This window comes from Neovison vison, chromosome 14, assembly GCF_020171115.1.
Source record: "Neovison vison isolate M4711 chromosome 14, ASM_NN_V1, whole genome shotgun sequence".
Classification (NCBI taxonomy): Eukaryota; Metazoa; Chordata; class Mammalia; order Carnivora; family Mustelidae; genus Neogale; species Neogale vison.
In genome coordinates, this window is record NC_058104.1 from 40,433,442 (window position 1) to 40,452,067 (window position 18,626).

Consider the following 18,626-nt stretch of genomic DNA (forward strand, 5'->3'; position numbering starts at 1 on the left):
ATTAAGCCTCCTCCAACCTCATAAAGACTCGTCAGGGCTTCTCCCAGGAACACAGCAGTTATGGGAAGGAAAAAGAAGTCCCTCACAGCTTGGACTCTGCTCTGGGAATAGATGATGGAGCCTCCCTCTGGCTTCTATAAGTTTTCCCAATAAAACTGCATTTATTTAGGAAACTCTCTCCAATGCCCAAGCAAAAGAGCCACATTCAGTTCTCAATGTGAACTTTATGAGATGCACAAGTGAAACTTTACCACCTTTTCTCTGTCGAGGGATCTGACAAAGGATCTGGGGACCCCACAACAGAAAGGATTAGAGAAGGGAAAGGGGCAGATGGCAAACCTTGGGCCTTTTGTTACTGCCTAGAAATGTCACAACAGACAGGTCTCCCGGTCCTTTGCTTTGGCTCTGGGCCCACCAGCCCTAGCTTTACTCCATAAAGACTGTCCTTTCACGGGGTCACATCCCCGGGGTTCACATAGCATTCCCAGGTACAAATTCTCTGGTCCTTCTGCCAGAACCCAGACTTCCTTTTGATCCCCTATGGAGGTTAGGTACCCCCCACAAACTGTGTTCCTCACAGGAGTGCCCGACATCTGGCTCCACTCCTCTGGGAGGAGGCAGTTGTTACTCTTGGAACGATTAATCCCATCATTCCTTAGGCCTGTAAAGGGATCTGGTTAGCAGCTGCCAAAGGTCTCCTACCTCTGGAAGCAGCTGGGTCAGTCAAGGATAGCTCCTACCATGCAAAACCCTCCCTCCAGCTGGGGTTCTGTCTCTGGGGCCTCGAAAAACAGGGTTAAGCCTTCTTTTGGGGGAAGGCTCTTTGAAGGCTCTACTGTTCTAATTCTTCCAGCCTGGATTTCCCTGATTCAGTTCATGAATCAACAGCCCTAGAGGAGCAGGAAGAAGATTTGCTTAGAGATGCTCAGGCTCCTTGAGGACTGGACCAAAGTTAGAACCGAAGTTTGGAAGTTGCCAGGGATATTGGCGGGGCAGCTGCCCTGCTGCATCTATTGGTGCTGGCCCAGGCTGGAGCTGCTGGTAAATGCCACATTGCAAACATAGGGCTTCTCATCACTGTGGGCCAGCTGGTGGATGAGCAGGTGGGAACTCAGGTGAAGCTCTTGCCACACTCACTGCAAGCCTAAGGCTTATGGCTTGTGTGAGTATGTTGGTGCTGAAGCAGATCTGAACTGTCTACAAAACTCTTGCTGCAACCGGAGCATTTATAGGGCATCTGGCCCGTGTGCGAGCTCTGGTGTTTAAGGAGCATGGAGCTGTGGTAGTAGCTTTCGCCACATTCTGAGCAGGCATAGGGTTGTTCACCCAAGTGGATGCACTGGTGCTCAATGATTTGGGTGTGCTCACCAAAGCCACGACAATGCTTAGTCATGTATGAGTATGCTGGTGCCATAGGCAGTATGAGGTTTTGGTGAACTTCTTGCCACATTCACTGCAATTGCAAGGAATCTCCCCAGTGTGTGAATGCTGGTGCTTGAGCATATAAAAGCTGGGCCCAAAGCTGGCACCACACCAGGCACAGCAGTAAGGGCTGCACATCCCTGTGTGAGTGCTGGACCTACAAAAAATTAGAGCTAAGGCTGAAGCTCTTACTGCAGTCCCCATAGCGGTAGGGCTTCTTGCCCCTGTGTGTGAGCTGGTGCTGGGTTAGGATGGACCTAATGCTGAAAGTCTTACCACACTCAACAGGTACGGGGCTATTCACTGATGTGCTCTGTTGGTGTTTAACCGGGTTGAAGCTGCAGCCAAAAGCCTCCCTGTACTCGGAGCTTATGGAACTTGTAGGGCTGGAGGCCTAGGTGGGAAACCACGGTGTTGCACAGGGTTGGAGCTGAGGCTGAAGCAACGGTCAGACTCATGGCAGAGGTATAGTCTCTGACCAGTGTGTACCCAGTAGCACTTAACTAGATCTGAGCCACGTTGGAAACTTTTGTCACACTCTGAACAACAGTAGGGATTCTTACCTGCACGGCTGCTTTTGATGTATGGGAGAGGTTAGGGTTCAAAGCTGATGGCCAAGGAAGAATTCTTGAAACACGTCTGGTGCAAAAATGTAGTTTTATTTAAAGCACAGGGACATGACCTGTGAGCAGAAAGAGCTGCCATGGGGTCATGAGTGGCCCATTCTATACTCTCAAGTTGGGAGAGGGTTAGGGTTAGTGTAAGCCTCCCAGGTATTTTGGAAACAAGGATTCCAGGATCCTGAGGGGGCTAGCTATTACTAGGAAAGATCATTTAGTAGAAACTAGTCTAAGTTTAGTAGAAACTTAGACACGAGGCCCTTAAGATGTGGATCAGTGGGTCATATGCTTGGGGGACGACTGCTAACATGTACCTTAGGGGACAGAGCTAAAGGAAGTTTCTAAAGGAATTTTTATATGTTAAAATAGGTTTACAGGATCCTGAGCACGGCGGGGGTGGCGTGGGTGGAGCTAGGACTGCCTTTGGCCCTCAGCAAAGTAGTAAGAGCGAGGCCGTGGAGTCCCTGGAGGAATGTCACTCCGCCTCTCTCAAGGACTTGCAGTAAGAAGGAATTTCTCTTCCGCCTTTGTTTCCCACATCACTTTTGCGTGAAAGAGGTCCGGGAAGTAGGCTCCGGTCAGTGCACCTCCCAGCACTCCCAAGGCTTTGGGGAACGCGACAGTTGGTCCTGTTCAAGGCTTCCGCCCTGGCCAGAGCCTGACCCACATGGGCACTTCAGGGCCAGCCTATTTCCCAGGAGGCCGGCTGTCGCGTGCGCACGGCGGGGCGGGGGCGCGGAGCTCTGGGCTCCCCAGGATACGGACGTCCAATTCCCCTGCAATTCCGCACCCTCTGGGCTCCCCTTGCCACTTCCGGCGACGCGCACCGCGGCGCAGTGAAGAAAGATGCGTCTCCTCGACACCAGCCACTCCGCTCAGAAGTGGAGGGTCACCGGGAGCCTTTCCCCACCTAGGGTGGGGTGGGGTGGGGACCGGGACCAGCACCGGAACCGGAAATGCCCATGAGCATGCCACTTCCTAGAGCGGCACCATGCCCGTGCCGCTCTAGGAAGTGGCAGCGCCCGGTCTCGGTAGGTTTAACCCTCTCATTCACCTAACTGAGCAAGAGATTCCCATCGGCCGCCGCTGTCAGGCGCTTCATACTGCGGGCCTGGCTTCCGAGTCTGAGCCCGTCAGCGCGGACGTCGGTGGCCGGGCTATCCCTGTGGGGCAGGGAAGCGAGCTGGAAGGAAAAGGCGGTCGCTGTTGTGAACACGCCGGGTGGTGGTGGTGGGGTGTGTGTGGAGTAGCCACGCCCCCTGGAGCAGCACGGTACTGAGTCCCCACGTCGGATGTCGGTTCTCCAAAGGAACCAGTCCACTGCGAGCCCCCTGGACTTCTCTGTCCTAAAGCAGGCGTGCTCAGCCCGGCGCCGACCACATATCCCAGCGTGCACCACATGCTCTTGGGTTTGTTCAGCCATTAGATAACCACTACTCTCTAGTGCCTTCCGCGACCGTCTAGAGTCCCGGGATCGAGAACTACAACTTCCAACTTGCAAAATAACTGCGGTGGCGCCACTTAAAAAGCGTCAGAGAGGAGGTGCCTGGCCACGCCCCTCTCCTCCAGTTCCGCTCCTTTGGAGGAGCGGCGAGGAGGGGGGCGGAGCCTTAGGCTTGAGCCAAGATGGCGGCTGCGAAACCGACCCTCACGGACTCGCTCTCGTTCTGCCTCGCGCAGCTCACGGCGGCGGCCGGGGAGGGTCTAGGTGGGGGAAAGGACACAGCTACCAACGAGACACCCTTGGGCCGTGCGCTCTTAGCCCTCCGCACGCGCCACGTCAAGGCTGCAGGGGGAATCGAGCGCTTCCGGGCGCGCGGCGGGCTCCGCCCCCTTCTCGCTCTGCTACGGCGAGCGGCTGCAGCGGGTCCCGCCCCGTCCCAGGCTGGCCCCGGCTCCGCCCCCTCGTCCGTCGAGTCAGCGACTTCTGCTGGCCCCGCCCCCTCGCCGGGCCCTGCCTCCTCCGCTGCGGCGGCGGCGGCGCCCTCGCCACCAGCGCGCCTGCGCAAGACTCTGGACTTGGCGCTCAGCATCCTAGCCAACTGCTGTACGGAAGGGGCGTGCCGGGCTGAAGTGCGCAGGCTCGGAGGCATCCTCCCCTTGGGTAAGTGCCCCGCCCTCCTCTCCTGGAAGGGTTCCGCGCGCTGCAACTTCTTGCTCTGGGCGTGGGCGGGGTTTTGAGCTCTTTGTGGTGCAGCGGGAAGGAGTGACCTTTCCGAGCGGAGACCCCCGTGCCTCGCCAACCCTCAAGCCTTCTTTATAGATGACACCTGAGCCTGAGCAGATCAGGTCGTTGCGGCCAGGACCTGGGTGTCGATGGCCTCCTCGAATCCGGGCTGGTGGAGGCCAGGGGTGATGCGGTGCCTTGTAGGTGATTTATGAGGTTATAGGGTTTAGAGCAGACCCTTAATGCCTGCTGCGTGGCCCTGCAGAGGGCGACCGTTTCACGAACGAGGGCCGGAAAGTGTCCTGTTTCTCTGCAGTGAGAAAGAACTCCTTGTGGGGTGACAGCGACCTCACAAAGCCGAAGGAGGGAGGAAGTGGATCCCAGCGCAGGTCTAGGAACGGGCTGGTACTCCGAGTGCTTAAAAACTGCGCGAGAAGAACCAGTCCTAACGGAGGATAACGCGGGGCCGCGGGTGCTCGGTCGGCCCGCCTTGGGCTCAGGTCCCGATCCGAGTCCCGCACCGGCTTCCTGCTCAGCGAGGGTCTGCTGCTTCCCCGGCTTGTGCTCGCCCGCCCCACCCCCCTCTCTCTAATAAATAAAATCTTTTAAAAAAAAATAGGCTTTTCTGTTTACCAGCTAAGTTGGCGCCTCCTAGTGGCAATGTTGGGAACATCGGCTGACGAACTCCTTTTTTTTGATAAAGTGAAGCTTTAACAGATTTTATACTGGCCTAACGTGCATTTGGGCCATAACGTGTTTGACAAGAGGCCTGGCACATTAATAAGTCCTCAGTAAATTGCTGGTTTTGCTACTAGCGTGTGACGCACATCATCAGCCGCTCCTCCACGTCGTGAATCTCCGAGTCCGTCTGCATTCACCCTTCCCGCATCAGTGCTCAGGACTGGTACCCGGGGAACGGGCCGTGCTGGGAGCTGACTTGGTTTAGGCCACTCTCCCACCTTAACAATTGGGACAGCCTCCTTGGTGCTTCCCTTGCCTTGTTCTTTCTCTATAATCCGTTCTCAGTCTGGCTACCAGATTGCATCGCAGCACTACTGTTCTTGAAATCCTGTGTGGTTCCCAGGGCCCTCCTATTCCACTCCTGCCTGATCTCTTGGCCTGGTATTTTGAGGCCCAGTACAGACACTGGATCTCAATTCTGGGCCTGGGCAAGGGCTGCTTCCAAATCTGAAATGCCCTGTAACATCCCCATCCACCATCTTCCTAACAAATATTGACCCATTTAACCTTTCAGACCTATTCGGTATTAGCTTCTTCCAGAGGCCTTCCCTGACCATCTCAGGTCACGTTCTTGAGGTCATTAATGAGAGAGACAAGAAGAGGTAGGACCCTGAAGAGGCCAAATTCTCTTGCAGTGACTATTCTTCAATGTGTGAAGACAGACAGCATCCAGAACCGAACAGCCCGGGCTCTGGGGAACTTAGCTATGGAACCTGAGAGCTGTGGGGACATCCATTCTGCTGGTGAGAAGGCTATGAGTGTGGCGTTAGCTGGGGCTTGGGGTGGCAGAGGGGCTTGGTTCTCTCCTTGCTTACTGTTTGTCCTCCTCTTCCCTCTCCAGGTGCTGTTCCTCTGCTCGTTGAGAGCCTGACAGCCTGCCAGGACTCACAATGCCTGCAGAGTGTGGTGCGTGCCCTCCGCAACCTGGCGGACTCACCCCAGCACCGCCTGGCCCTGGCACAGCAGGGAGCAGTACGCCCTCTGGCTGAGCTTCTGGCCGCTGCCCCAGACCCTGCGCTGACCTTGGCCCTAGTGCGTGCACTCTTGGAGCTGAGTCGAGGTTGCTCCCGGGCCTGTGCTGAGCAGCTAAGTCTGGGCGGGGGGCTAGGACCACTGGTCAGTTTGGCCTCCCACCCCAAAAAGGCAGTACGAGAGGCAACTATCCTGATCCTTGCCAACCTGTGTGCCCAAGGCCTTGTACGGCCTGCACTGGGCAATGCTGGTGGTGTGGAGGTACTACTGGGTGAGCTCCGGCGGCGCAGGGGGCCTACTGGAGCTGGCCCAGCCTCCCAGCAGCCCCTGGTGCGGGCTGTGTGCCTGCTGTGCCGGGAGGCCATCAACCGGGCCCGGCTGCGGGATGCAGGTGGTTTGGAGCTATTGATGGGTCTGCTGCGGGACCCTCGTGCCTGTGCCTGGCACCCTCGCGTCGTGGCTGCCCTTGTGGGCTTCCTGTATGACACTGGAGCCCTGGGCCGGCTGCAAGCCCTGGGACTTGTACCGCTCTTGGCTGGGCAGCTGTGTGGCGATGCTGGTGATGAGGAAGAAGAGGGAAGAGAAGCTGCTTCTTGGGACTTCCCTGAGGAGCGGACCCCTGAGCGGGCAGAGGCTGGGAGCTTCCGAAGCCTAAGGCGAGTCTCCCCCTGACTGCTGAGGATGCAGGGCTCGGGCGCTCTTCACTGCGCCCATCCCCCACTCTGTCTCAGTAGGACTCTTAGTGACTCATTCTCCCTGGACAAGACCTCCGGGTCTACCTTTGGGCTTGGCTCTACCCCAGCCGGCTTGGGGACCCAGACAGTTCACTGGGTCTTTTTTATTTTGTTCTGTTTGCCCCTCGCTAGAATATAAATTCTAGGAGGATGGGGACTTTAGTTTTGTTCATTGTTTGTGCCCAGTACCTAATACTGGGCTTGGCACATAATTGGCACATAGGCATCCGTAATTGCTAAATGAGTTGGGTGGTTTTTTGCCCCCATTTCTCTTTCTTTCCTACCTCCCCTTGGCCCCACGTCTTCTTCCTGGCTTCAGGCCCCCGTTTTTGCATGACCGCTCTTTTGGCCCTGCTCCATTACCTTGGCTCTGGGTTCAGTCTCTCCTTTCTCCCTCTGCAGGTCGTGGCTGATCTCTGAGGGCTACGCCGCAGGCCCGGGAGACATCTCTCCTGACTGGTCCCCTGAGCGATGTCCCCCGCCTCCACCACCCCCAGAGCCAGCTGAGCCTACCAGCCCCACCCTGGGTCCAACCTCCCTGCGGACGCCCCGCACGCCGCGCACACCAGGCCGGAGCCCTGCAGCCACCTCTGAGGAGCCTTGGGGCCGTGAGGGGCCAGCGCTGCTGCTACTGTCACGATTCTCCCAGGCTCCCGACCCAAGTGGGGCCTTGGTGACCGGTCCAGCCCTGTGTGGCCTGCTGGCCTATGTGACAGGCTCGCCGGGCCCACCGAGCCCGCGTGCACTGCGCATCCTGGCACGCCTTACCTGCAACCCCGCCTGTCTCGAGGCCTTTGTGCGCAGCTATGGTGCCGCGCTGCTGCGTGCCTGGCTTGTGTTAGGCGTTGCCCCAGATGACTGGCCCACGCTGCGTGCCCGGCCCGCTCGACGCCAGCACCGGGAGCTGGGTGTGTCTCCCACGAGAGGTCCCAGCCCCCTCTAGTTCTGGACTGAGAACCCCCCCTTGCCACTCATGGCTCTCACTGCCTTCTCCAGCCTAACCATCAACTTCAGCCGGCACACGGGAGGAGGAGAGGGACTCCCAGGATGCAAAGTTCTGCCCCATCCTCTGGCCAAGTCTTGGGGCCCAGATACCCAGACGCCAGCTGTAGCCCCAACAACTTAGAATTGTGCTTGTCTGTATTTCTTTACCTCATCTGCTCTTGCTTCTGCATTGTCCTGATTGCCTTCCCACGGGGCATCCCGATTAGAAAACCCACAGCTGAGGCCCCGTGGCCTCCCACTACTCCCAGCACTGCAAGGGCGGTCCCTGTCTTCTGCGTTCCGACTGCACTTCCTGACCGTCACACTTTGTCCTTGTCCTTGTCCTTGACCTCTATTTCCTAGCATCTGGACCCTTGCTCTCCAGGGCCTGCAGTCATCCCCTCTTACGTTCCCTAAGGTTTTTGCCAGAGCAGGACATCAACTCCCAAGCTGATCTGCTCTGTTCATCTCCGCAGGTGAGATGTTGCTGCAGAACTTGACCGTGCAGGCTGAATCACCCTTTGGAGTGGGTGCCCTCACTCACCTGCTGCTCTCTGGAAGCCCCGAGGACCGTGTGGCCTGTGCACTGACCCTGCCCTTCATCTGTCGGTGAGGAGGATGTGGGTGTCTCATAGGGGTCAGGGGAGCAAAGTTGCTATTCTGCAGTGTCACCCGTTTTCACCTTTCTTCCCAAAGGAAACCCTCTCTGTGGCGCCGGCTACTTTTGGACCAGGGTGGCCTCCGTCTCCTCCTCTCGGCACTAACTCGGCCAGCTCCACATCCGCTGTTCCTCTTCTTCGCTGCAGACTCCCTTTCCTGCCTCCAAGGCCTGGTGTCTCCCACGGCGATTCCAGCCCTTCCATCTCCAGTCCCGCTGGACCTAGATTCCCTATCCCCTTGCCTCTATGAACCTCTGCTGGGCCCAGCCCCCATCCTAGCCCCTGACCTGCACTTCCTGCTGGACTCGGGCCTACGGCTCCCTGCCCAGCGCGCTGCCTCAGCTACTGCCTCACCTTTCTTCCGGGCTCTGCTAGCCGGCAGCTTTGCCGAAGCCCAGATGGACCTGGTGCCGCTTCGAGGCCTGTCACCCAGTGCAGCCCAGCCTATCCTGCATCACTTGCATGGTTGCCGGGGCTGTGGGGCTGTCCTGGGGCCAATTCCCCCACCAGGCCAGCCCCTGCTGGGCTCCGAGGCTGAGGAGGCCCTGGAGGCTGCTGGCCGTTTCTTGCTGCCGGGGCTGGAGGAGGAGCTGGAAGAGGCTGTGAGCCGTATCCACCTTGGACCCCATGGTGGCCCAGAGTCCGTGGGTGAGGTATTCCGCTTGGGCCGGCCCCGGTTGGTTGCCCATTGTGCCCGCTGGACCCTGGGCCCAGGGCAGTGCCCGCGGAAGCGGGCCTTGGCCTTAGTGGGGCTTGTAGAGGCAGCAGGAGAGGAGGCAGGGCCCCTGACGGAGGCTTTACTGGCTGTGGTGATGGGGGTTGAAATGGGGGGCAAGGGTTCCAGCACAGACTGTTGATGTCCCCTGGGAGGGGATCCAAGGATGGGTTGGCCATGAAGGAGGACTCCTTCCGGGCAGCACGAGAGGAGGCCGAGCAGAAGTTACCATCAAAGACTGATGACAGAATGGAACTGTACCCCAGGACAGCGGGCTGAAGACGCAGGAGTGAGAAGCCAAGGGCACAGTTGGAGTATGAAGCCCACAGAAGGAGAGCAGCCCAGGGCATCAGGCACCTGGCCTGGCCCAGCCTTCCAGAGTTGAGATTAAAAACTTTGGGGTTGGATACTCATATTGTGTGGTGTCTCTGCTTACTTTCCTGTGGGACTCCCCCTACCACCCCCCCCCAGTCCACCAGGATCTTTTTCAGGTTGCTGTATCTCAATATAGGCTACCCCTGGCATGTAGGAGTTTAATAAGTAAGTTCCTGGAGTCCTGGGATAGAACAGAGTATGTGGGGGGAAGCCTGCTTCCTGCTCACGCAACTTCATTGCTCAGACAAATACCCAGCTAGACACACAGACTCTGGTCAGGGATGAGGGGGCTGGGCTGAGGGAATGCAGTAAGTGTGGGAAAGTATGTCCAAGGCCTTGGCATTACTGTTAACTGAGTGTTCTTCACCCATCTTGAGCCTTCAGAGTCTGGGTCTGTTTTCATCTCGTGGGCCAAGTAGCCTTCTGCTATTGGCCCAAGGGAGGACCTGCTGTGTTCCTGGAGCCCCTAAGGCAGGTCCTGTCTTAATTTCACTCAGAGCCAGAGCCCCGGGTGCACTCAGGCATTGAAGGGCTTATGTTGTGCTTTGGTCTCTCAGGGCAGGGTCTATCACCTGGATCCCAGCTCACTAGCCACTCGGGTGCAGCCTGACTGAGGAGTGTGCCTGGACTGGGTCTGGGGACTAAGGTTGGCTCTTGCTGTCTCTGTGCTTCTGTGTCCAGCTCTCTGTCCTCAGGCTGTGCATGAGAATCACCCAGAGAGCTTTTTAAAAATGTTGATGTCTAGGCCCTTCCTCAGTGAACTGGATTGAGGGGAGGATACCCTGGGCATCGGTATTTTTAAGAAGCTTCCCAGGTCGCTTGAGTTTGCTGCTGGCCTGAGGGCCACGGTCCAGGACTCCTGTGGATTGAGACCCACAGTCCAGTGGCTGCAACATGATTGTGTCTATCCGTACGTATCTAAGTGTTCATTTCCACTTTGACTTCTCAGAGTCCCAGGCCAGGGAAGGTTCCGCTGTGTCTGGACTCTGTGTCTTGAGTGTCTATGTTCATCAGTATCTCGGGAAAGGGCTCTTTTGGAACAGGTCTGGGTTACCTCAGTGTCGGGGAAGGAAGGGCTTTGTCCTGAAGGCTGTCTGTGGTCTGGCTGCCTGGGCATGTTTCCGCTGAGGCTTCATGGGGTTTGGGCCCGAGTTCAGTGTGCCCATGTCCATGTCTGTTTCCAAGTGTGAGAGAGAAGGTCCTGGCGGAGAGGGTGGGGCCGTTCCTTGCGTCTGTCTGTCTCTCGTTTCTGAGCGATTTGTTTCTGGCAGATGTGCCCTTTGGGATCTCTGTTCATGTCACTGTTAGGGTCTCTAACGGAAGGTCTCTGAACCCGTTGCCTGATCCTTAGAACCATCACTCCTGCCGTCAACCCAAAAATTCGGTCTGGAGCACGTATCCCGAGAATGGCCTGAGTGCACAGGACTCTGCACAGGACTCCGGCTTTGGGGCGCGTTTGCCTGGGGTCCTCAGTTTGTGTCTAAGAGTCTCCCTGAACTGAAGAGTCCGATCCCGGCCTGGGAGAGCCACTTCTCTGACTCGGGCTCTGGCCGCCCCAGCTCCGGGCGGCGGAGGCCAAGGCTGGGGTGTGGCGGCCTCCGCGGCAGCCGGGGGGGCGCCCTCCCTCCCTTACACGCCCCCAGCCCGAGTTCTCCCGTCCTTTGCGCCCCCCCCAGCCCCATCCCAGCGGGTCCCGGCTTCCTTACATGGTCACGGCCGGGCCTCCAACTCCCGGACGTCCCCCCGCCCCCCGCCCCCACCGGACACAGCCCCCGCCCTGCTCGCCCCGCGCGGAGCGCCCGCGCCCCGCCATGGAGGACCTGGGTGAGTGGGGCTCGGGTCCCCTCGTCCGCAGCTCCTCACCGCCCTCCGGACCCGCTTTCCCCTGCTGGGAGCCCCTCGCCTTCCCCTTATCTCCCATCCCCGCGCCGTCCTCTGGGTTCTGGTCTCTGCCTGCGCCTCCCTCCCGACTCCACGTCCCCCTTCCTGCCGCTCCCTTCCTGCCGCTCCCTGGACCGGCCGCTCCCTCCCTGCTTCCCTCGCTCAGCTCCTGCATCCGAGCTGCCGACGGGTGGGCGGGCCGGCGCAGCGCCCACCAGCGGGCACCTGGGCTCGGGGGCGCTGGGGAAGGAGGGGTTCACGGGGTCTGGGGTCCGGGCACTGGGAAAGTAGTCTGGAAAGGAGAATATGACGTCACATTCTGGAGAAGAAAACAGGCCCATCTCGGGGTTTGGGGAAGAAAAGAGTTCTGCGCCCCTGAATATGGGAGGGGTGGGGTCTTTGGGGGACAGAAAGAAAACAGATGAGGGCCAAGATGCCGGGGGAGGTTAAGGGCTCCACTGTGGTACTCAGAGATAAGTAAAGGCGCAGGGAGTTCTAGGTTGTGGGAAGGAAAGGGTATAAAGGATCTACATCTGGGAAAGAGAGCTGCGGGGGGGGGGGGTCTTGGGGGAGGAAGGAGGACCCAGGCATCTTCTCCTTCTGGTCTATTGAAACGGACGGAAGGCTGTGCTCTCCGGGCTAGAGAAGGGGTTCAGGCACCCTGCAATGGGGTGCTGCTCCACAGGGGTCACGGCCCTGTGGAAAATACGCCCATCGGAAAGCAGGTCCCCGCAGACCTGCCAATGAGGAGAATACGGTGGGAGCCAGTGCCTGGACATGGGCCGGGGCTGGGCGGGCCTGTTTAGGCGCAGGAGGGGCAGGAATCAGTGGGCAGAAAGAGCATCCGATCAGAAAGTTGGGTGCCAGGCATACAGCCAGCTGAGCAATTTGGGGGGAAGCCAGGTTTGGCTTGAGTAAAGAGTCCGTTTTGACTGCATCAGGGAAGATGCAGAGAATCAGGCAGCTTTCGTGCGGGACTCCCAAGATGAGCCATTTGCTATGTTTGGCCGTAAATATTCCTGGCTACCCTTCCACTTCTCCGCCTCGGTCTGGCCTGTGTTTTTGCATCTGATTTCTGACCTCTGCTCTTAATACTGGCTCCTGCCCTCCTTAACTACAGCCTACTTGGAACCCTTACTCTCTAATCTCTTAAGGCCCTGTCTCTGCTCTAACCTTAACCTCTCAACGGCTCACCCTGGCGGCCTGTTCCCTGCAGATGCCCTGCTGTCTGACCTGGAGACCACCACCTCACACATGCCAAGGTCGGGGGTTCCAAAAGAGCGGACCCCAGAGCCTCTCACAGCTCCCCTGCCCTATGGCCACCAACCACAGGTGAGGGCAAATATTAAGGACTGGGGTAACACCAGGGCCAAGCTTGGCTAAGGCTAGAGGGATTTTGCTTGAGTGGGACAAAGTACAGGCCTATCGCCCCACACATGTGTCCTCTCTGTAGACAGCATCTGGGGAGTCTTCCGGAGCCTCTGGGGACAAGGACCATCTATACAGGTGAGGGGCCTGGGAACTGGGAAGATGGGGAATCCAACTGAGACTCAGGTAAGGAGGCTTGGCTTCTCCACCCCTGAACACAGATTCCCACCCTGTTTTGCAGTACGGTTTGCAAGCCTCGGTCCCCAAAGCCTGCAGCCCCTGCGGCCCCTCCCTTCTCTTCCAGCGGTGTCTTGGGCACAGGGCTCTGTGAGCTAGACCGCTTGCTTCAGGAACTTAATGCTACCCAGTTCAACATCACAGGTACCAGGTTACAGAGATAGGCCTTGATGGGATGGGGAAAGGGCAGGAAAGGGCAGAGACTGAGGCGTATACTCTTCGCAGGGTAGCAGCTAAAGGGACACGAGTCTCAGCTGGGAGGGGTAGAGTATAGTTCCATGTCCAGTGCCCTTCTTTCCTCTCTGCAGATGAAATAATGTCTCAGTTCCCTTCAAGCAAGGAGACTGCAGGGGAACAGAAGGAGGACCAATGTGAGGACAAGAAAAGGCCCAGCCTGTGAGTTTGACACAGTTGGCAGAGCTGGGAGAGAAGTGACGGATACCTGCGTTGCTGGAGGGTAGCATGCATTCCTCCGGGGACTCTGAGCTGATACAGACTGTGTTCTTCACAGCCCTCCCAGCCCGTCTCCGGTTCTCCCAAAGCCTTCAGCAACCTCCGCCACCCTGGAGTTGGATAGACTGATGGCTTCGCTGTCGGATTTCCGTGTCCAAAACCATGTGAATCAGGTGGGGTGTGGGCCAGTGTGGATTTGTGGCTTCCCAACCCCTTTTAGGACCTTCCACATCTGCTGCTTTGCTGACCCAACTCTCGTGTCCTCTCTGCTGCAGCTTCCAGCGTCTGGGTCAGCCCAGCCACCAGAGCCGAGCTCTGTGAATGAGGACTCCGCATCCTCACCAGGGCCGGCCAGCAAGGGCAGCCTAGACACCATGCTGGGGCTGCTGCAGTCTGATCTCAGCCGCCGTGGTGTTCCTACCCAGACCAAGGGTCTCTGTGGCTCCTGTAATAAACCTATTGCTGGGCAAGTAAGTGGGGCCCTGTGAGTAGAAAGGTAGAGACCCATGGACCTATCCTTATGGAGAGCCAGACTTTGTGCTGTTCCCTTTTAATAAATGACTCTGGGAAGTGGGTATTACCGTTGTTCATATTTTACAGATGAGGAGACGAAAGCTCTGAGTCACACAGCACGTAAGTGGCAGGATGAGAATTCCGACTCAGTTACCATTTATTGTGGTTCCGCTGTGTGTGGGCACTGTATTAGCTCCTTTATAAACCTCCATCTCACTTAGTCTTCACAAAACTCTTACTGGTGCCACCCACCATCTCGGGGGCACCAACAAGGACAGTTTCTCCTCCACTAGCATCTGGTTTGTGAGCTCCTACTCTTGGCTTATGGACTGAGTAGATGTTATTGATGACAACTGGGCCCAGGGGTTGACCTAGATCCTCCTGCTATATTTGGTGCCCTGCTTCCATTCCAAAACTTCCAATCTTAGCAAAGCAGGGTGGCATTATGACCCTTGTGGGCCCTAGGCACGTTCATCTTCTTGGGCCCCTTCCTCCATTAAAAATATATTTTTTAAATTGTGCTTTATGACTGTGTTGATGTAAAGATGAATATATTAATATTATACATCAAATCGTTTTCTTCTAGCTCATTTTTGTCTTCTGATTTTAAAAGTAATTGCAGCATTTTCATGGGCTCCTAAAATTATTGAGGGCCCTAGGCACTGTGCTGCTGGAAGCCCTGGGTGGAATCTGTCACTTACAGACTCGAACATTCGGTTCTTCAGCCTCACCTCTCGGGGAGGGAGGGGAGGAATGAGCTAAGGGAGTCAAATTGTAAAAAGAGAAAAAGAAAAAGGAAAACTTGAAATGTGCCATGTCAACCGTGGCTCCCTGGGCACACGGCAGCCCGAGGGCCACTCTGACCCAGGCCTTACCGCCAACTCCAGGTGGTGACCGCGCTGGGCCGGGCTTGGCACCCTGAGCACTTCATTTGCGGCGGCTGTTCCATGGCCCTGGGAGGCAGCAGCTTCTTTGAGAAGGACGGAGCCCCCTTCTGCCCTGAATGCTACTTTGAGCGCTTTTCCCCACGATGTGGCCTCTGCAATCAACCCATCCGACACGTGAGCCCCGCCTTTCCCAGCGCACCCCCACCCATGCCCTGCCCCTTTGCCTCATCCCAGGCCCTTCGGACTCCGCCCGCTCTGTCTGACTTCCAAGTGCCTACCTAAAGCCGGTCACGAAGTATCATGATGGGCCAGGGACGGTAGAAGGGGTGGAGGGCCTCGCTGAGTGTCCCCGTTCGTTCTCCACAGAAGATGGTTACTGCCTTGGGCACCCACTGGCACCCGGAGCATTTCTGCTGCGTCAGTTGTGGGGACCCCTTCGGGGATGACGGTGAGAGCCCGGCTCCAGTCTGGAAGGATGCGGGCCTGCCCGGGACCCCGCCTAGCCCGCTTCGGTCCCGCCTCGTGCAACGTCCCGCGCCCCCGGCCCCTCTGGCCCACGCGCGCCCACGCGGCCTCCTCCGTCCACCCTAGACCCGGTCCCTCGTACTCGGCCGCGCACCCGGACCGCCCGACTCTGGCCCCACAGTGTCAGGTCTCGCAAGCCCGGGCGCAGCCCGCAGGTTTGTTCTCTCTGCTGCAGGTTTCCACGAGCGAGACGGCCGCCCCTACTGCCGCCGCGACTTCCTGCGGCTGTTCGCCCCGCGCTGCGAGGGCTGCCAAGGCCCCATCCTGGATAACTACATCTCGGCGCTCAGCGCCCTGTGGCACCCGGACTGCTTCGTCTGCAGGGTGCGGCGCCGCGCGAGGCTGGGGCGTGGGGAGACGAGGGCGCGGGACCCAAGCGAGCCCAGCCTGGAGCCGGGCCGGGCGACTGATTCAGGAGTTCGAGGCCGGGGGCCTCGCGTCGCGGGGCGCTGTGGGCAGGGGGTTCCCGCGTCGGGTTATTAAGCTCCTAAAACGAATTCTTGGGCCTGGGGGTTGGCGGCTGACCTGTCCTATCGCTACCGCCCTCCCCCAGGAGTGCTTCGCCCCCTTCTCGGGGGGCAGCTTCTTCGAGCACGAGGGCCGCCCGCTGTGCGAGAACCATTTCCACGCGCGGCGCGGCTCGTTGTGCGCCACGTGCGGCCTCCCGGTGACCGGCCGGTGCGTGTCGGCCCTGGGCCGTCGCTTCCACCCGGACCACTTCACCTGCACCTTCTGCCTGCGCCCGCTCACCAAGGGCTCCTTCCAGGAGCGCGCCGGCAAGCCGTACTGCCAGCCCTGCTTCGCCAAGCTCTTCGGCTGACCGCCTGCGGGCGTGACCCCGAGAGACCAAGGCCCTAATGACCCCACCCTTCCCCCAAAAGACCCCACGGCCTCGGCCACGCTCTTGGAGCCCGGGGGTCTCTCCTCAGCCCACCCTGGGAAGCCCCACCCACTGGAGAGACCCGGCCCGAGGTACTCTGTCTATACTCTTCAGTTCTCTAGGGTCAAACTCAGAAAAGGGCCCACCAATTTCCAGACCACATAGGTGGGTCCTGCACTGCAAAGCAGCCTACCTGAGGTCTCCACTTTATCCCCACCCTTGAGGGAGCCCGCTGACTGGAAGTCCCACTAACGCGAGGACAGGCCAGGACATTCCTGCTCCCCCCGCCCTCACTGTTCTGTGCACTTTTTTTTCTACCTACATAAAAACACATGCCACATGACGCTGGTGCGGTGCCTCTGTGCGCGGTGATGCCTTGCCTCTCGTGCGGGCTCTGGCTGCAGCCCGTTCTAGGTCCCTGCCCTGTGGCCTCAGGGCGACCTGTAGGCTCAGCCTTTGCCAGCTGTCGCTCACACATCAAACGAGCCTGCACTGGATTGTGCGGATAGTAGCGAGCCAGAGCAGGAGGTCGAACTGGGCCCCACGGGAACGTCCCAGCCTCATTCTCCACTTCTTCAGCAACCTGCATCCTTGAAATAAACATTGATCTGTCTCCAGCCCCATCCCCCACTCCCTCCTACCCTTGTCACCTTGTCTCATTTTCAGAGTTTCCTCCCCTCCTGAAAAGACCCTCCGAAATGGGGCTCCATGCAGAAGTGCCAATTTACGGCCACTCTCCGAATCTGGGCACGAAGGCACAGCTTTGCTCTTACCTGTACTAACTCATAGCCTCTCCCCTAAGCAGAGGATGACACTTGGGGTGGTCAGAGTCACGACCAAAGGAAACACTGGGGGCTGTATGAGTCAGAAGGAGGCTTTTAACTCAGACTGGGAGTCCAGTAAGTCTTCCTGGAGGAGGGAACACCTGAGCTAAGCCCCAGCAAGAAATAGCTGGGCCAGGGATTTTTAGATGTGGAGTGTAGGCTCCATCTCAACTCCTAGGGCCCAGAGCCTTTTTGAGCCTCTGAACCTTCACTCTGGACCCTGCAGTACCCTAAGGAGAGGGCTGGGATTCTTGAGTCCAAAGTGCAGGAGATTTTGAAGCTGGAAATGATGGATTCGCAGAGACCCTTCCTACGTGGGGAGGAACAAGTAGCCAAGGAGAGCATGTGTGAGTAAGACAAATGTGAGGTGTTCTCTGTCCTCATCTTGGCCCGACCCCCCCTCCCCGATTCTTTCCTCTCTGAAGCTCCTCTCCCTAGGTCTTCCCAGGCTTCCTGCTCTTCTCCCACAGTCTCCCTGGAGAAATTTGTATCCTGGCTTATAACCACCTTCCTGTCTTGAGGATGCCCCCACTGGCCGTCTCTAGTCTCGATTCATTCATTTCACCAAGTACTTATTGAGTATGCACTATGCCAGGCTCTCTATCAGGTGCTGGGGAGACCACAGGGAACCAAGCAGACATAGTTCCTGACCTCGTGGAGCTGAAGACAAATGACAAGTACACTGATGACATCACATGTGATGAACTAAAGGAGACTTTCCCGATGGCCTAAATAAAGCTCCCTCTTTCTCCTTGTTCCCATCCATAGCACTTCCCTCGTCCTTCACAGCACTTACCACTATTGCAAATAGTGTTTACCTGCCGCTTATTTCTGTCTGTTTCTGAAACTGGAATGCAAGCTCCTAAGAGTTTGTCTGTCAGATTACATGTTTGTTTTGCTGACCATTGTCGCTCCAGTGTCTAGAATGCTATCTAGCTGGCTGTAGGTGCTCAGTGAATGCTTGTTAATAGAAGGAAGGAATGAGGAAGAAAGGAAAGGAAGGAGGGTGAGAAGGGGGAGAAATGGAGAACTAAGTTAGAGAAAGGGAGGAAGGGATTCCTTTTAACGAGATAGTCTCTGTGAATATGTAACATCCAAGTTGAGACTTGGAAGGTTGAGGAACGAAAACAGCCAGGCAAGCATAAGCAGAGCACTCCCGGGAAGAGGAAACAGCAAGTGCAAAGGCCAGGATGTAGGAAGGGGCTGGGCATATCGAACGAAAGGAAGAAGGCCCGTAGGCCTGGATTAGGAGGAGTAAGGGGGAGAGTAGTAGGAGATGCGGTCAAAGAGGAGATAGGTGTTGTATCACAAAGGGTTTTGCAGGCCACAAAGAGGGCATATTGATTTTAAGCACGTAAAACCCCAATGTGTCCTCTGACACTAGGACCTGGATTTTTCTCAGGCACTTCAAATTTATCATCCCCTGAAGCAGACGCTGTGGATGTGCCGCCCATACCCACGGAGTCCGTCGGGGAAGTCCTATGCAGACAGTTCCCAGACACCCAGTCTCCCCCGCTGAGTGTCCTCAGCTGCTCCCTGAGGGTTTGTCTGAGGGTGCTCTCTGGGGAAACAAGTGTGCTCCTGCCCCCAGCACACCTGAAGTGGGAGGGGGAGGTTCTGCAACCTCAGAGACAGGAATCGGTGAATAAATACTCCTGCTTCCTGGCTC

At 57.5% G+C, this 18,626-nt stretch overlaps 2 protein-coding genes across 3 annotated transcripts; both read left to right on the forward strand.

The window, feature by feature from the left end:
• The first annotated feature begins 3,652 nt into the window (after window positions 1-3,652).
• ARMC5 (armadillo repeat containing 5) lies at window positions 3,653-9,427 on the forward strand. 2 transcript variants are annotated; one of them, XM_044233181.1, is made up of 6 exons: window positions 3,653-4,146; window positions 5,586-5,693; window positions 5,792-6,578; window positions 7,059-7,564; window positions 8,117-8,249; window positions 8,337-9,427. In XM_044233181.1, the coding sequence occupies exons 1-6, from the start codon at window positions 3,669-3,671 to the stop codon at window positions 9,154-9,156; spliced, it is 2,832 nt and encodes a 943-aa protein (XP_044089116.1). In that variant the 5' UTR covers window positions 3,653-3,668; the 3' UTR covers window positions 9,157-9,427. The 2 variants fall into 2 exon arrangements, with proteins under 2 accessions (XP_044089116.1, XP_044089115.1); XM_044233180.1 differs by having other exon boundaries at window positions 3,664-4,146; window positions 7,059-7,582.
• Window positions 9,428-11,172: 1,745 nt separating this feature from the next.
• Window positions 11,173-16,476, forward strand: TGFB1I1 (transforming growth factor beta 1 induced transcript 1). The gene is made up of 11 exons (XM_044233441.1): window positions 11,173-11,213; window positions 12,487-12,602; window positions 12,724-12,776; window positions 12,880-13,019; window positions 13,184-13,271; window positions 13,387-13,501; window positions 13,604-13,798; window positions 14,729-14,902; window positions 15,095-15,176; window positions 15,429-15,577; window positions 15,807-16,476. The coding sequence occupies exons 1-11, from the start codon at window positions 11,201-11,203 to the stop codon at window positions 16,071-16,073; spliced, it is 1,392 nt and encodes a 463-aa protein (XP_044089376.1). The 5' UTR covers window positions 11,173-11,200; the 3' UTR covers window positions 16,074-16,476.
• The last annotated feature ends 2,150 nt before the right edge of the window (window positions 16,477-18,626 follow it).

Bases quoted from the DNA above. Each gene is read 5' to 3' on its own strand.
- TGFB1I1 (XM_044233441.1), top strand. The intron at 15,177-15,428 runs GTGAGAGCCCGG...TCTCTGCTGCAG, and splicing joins GGACCCCTTCGGGGATGACG to GTTTCCACGAGCGAGACGGC. The intron at 15,578-15,806 runs GTGCGGCGCCGC...GCCCTCCCCCAG, and splicing joins CGGACTGCTTCGTCTGCAGG to GAGTGCTTCGCCCCCTTCTC.
- ARMC5 (XM_044233180.1), top strand. From the start codon at position 3,669: ATGGCGGCTGCGAAACCGACCCTCACGGACTCGCTCTCGTTCTGCCTC. The intron at 4,147-5,585 runs GTAAGTGCCCCG...ATTCTCTTGCAG, and splicing joins CGGAGGCATCCTCCCCTTGG to TGACTATTCTTCAATGTGTG. The intron at 5,694-5,791 runs GTGAGAAGGCTA...TTCCCTCTCCAG, and splicing joins TGGGGACATCCATTCTGCTG to GTGCTGTTCCTCTGCTCGTT.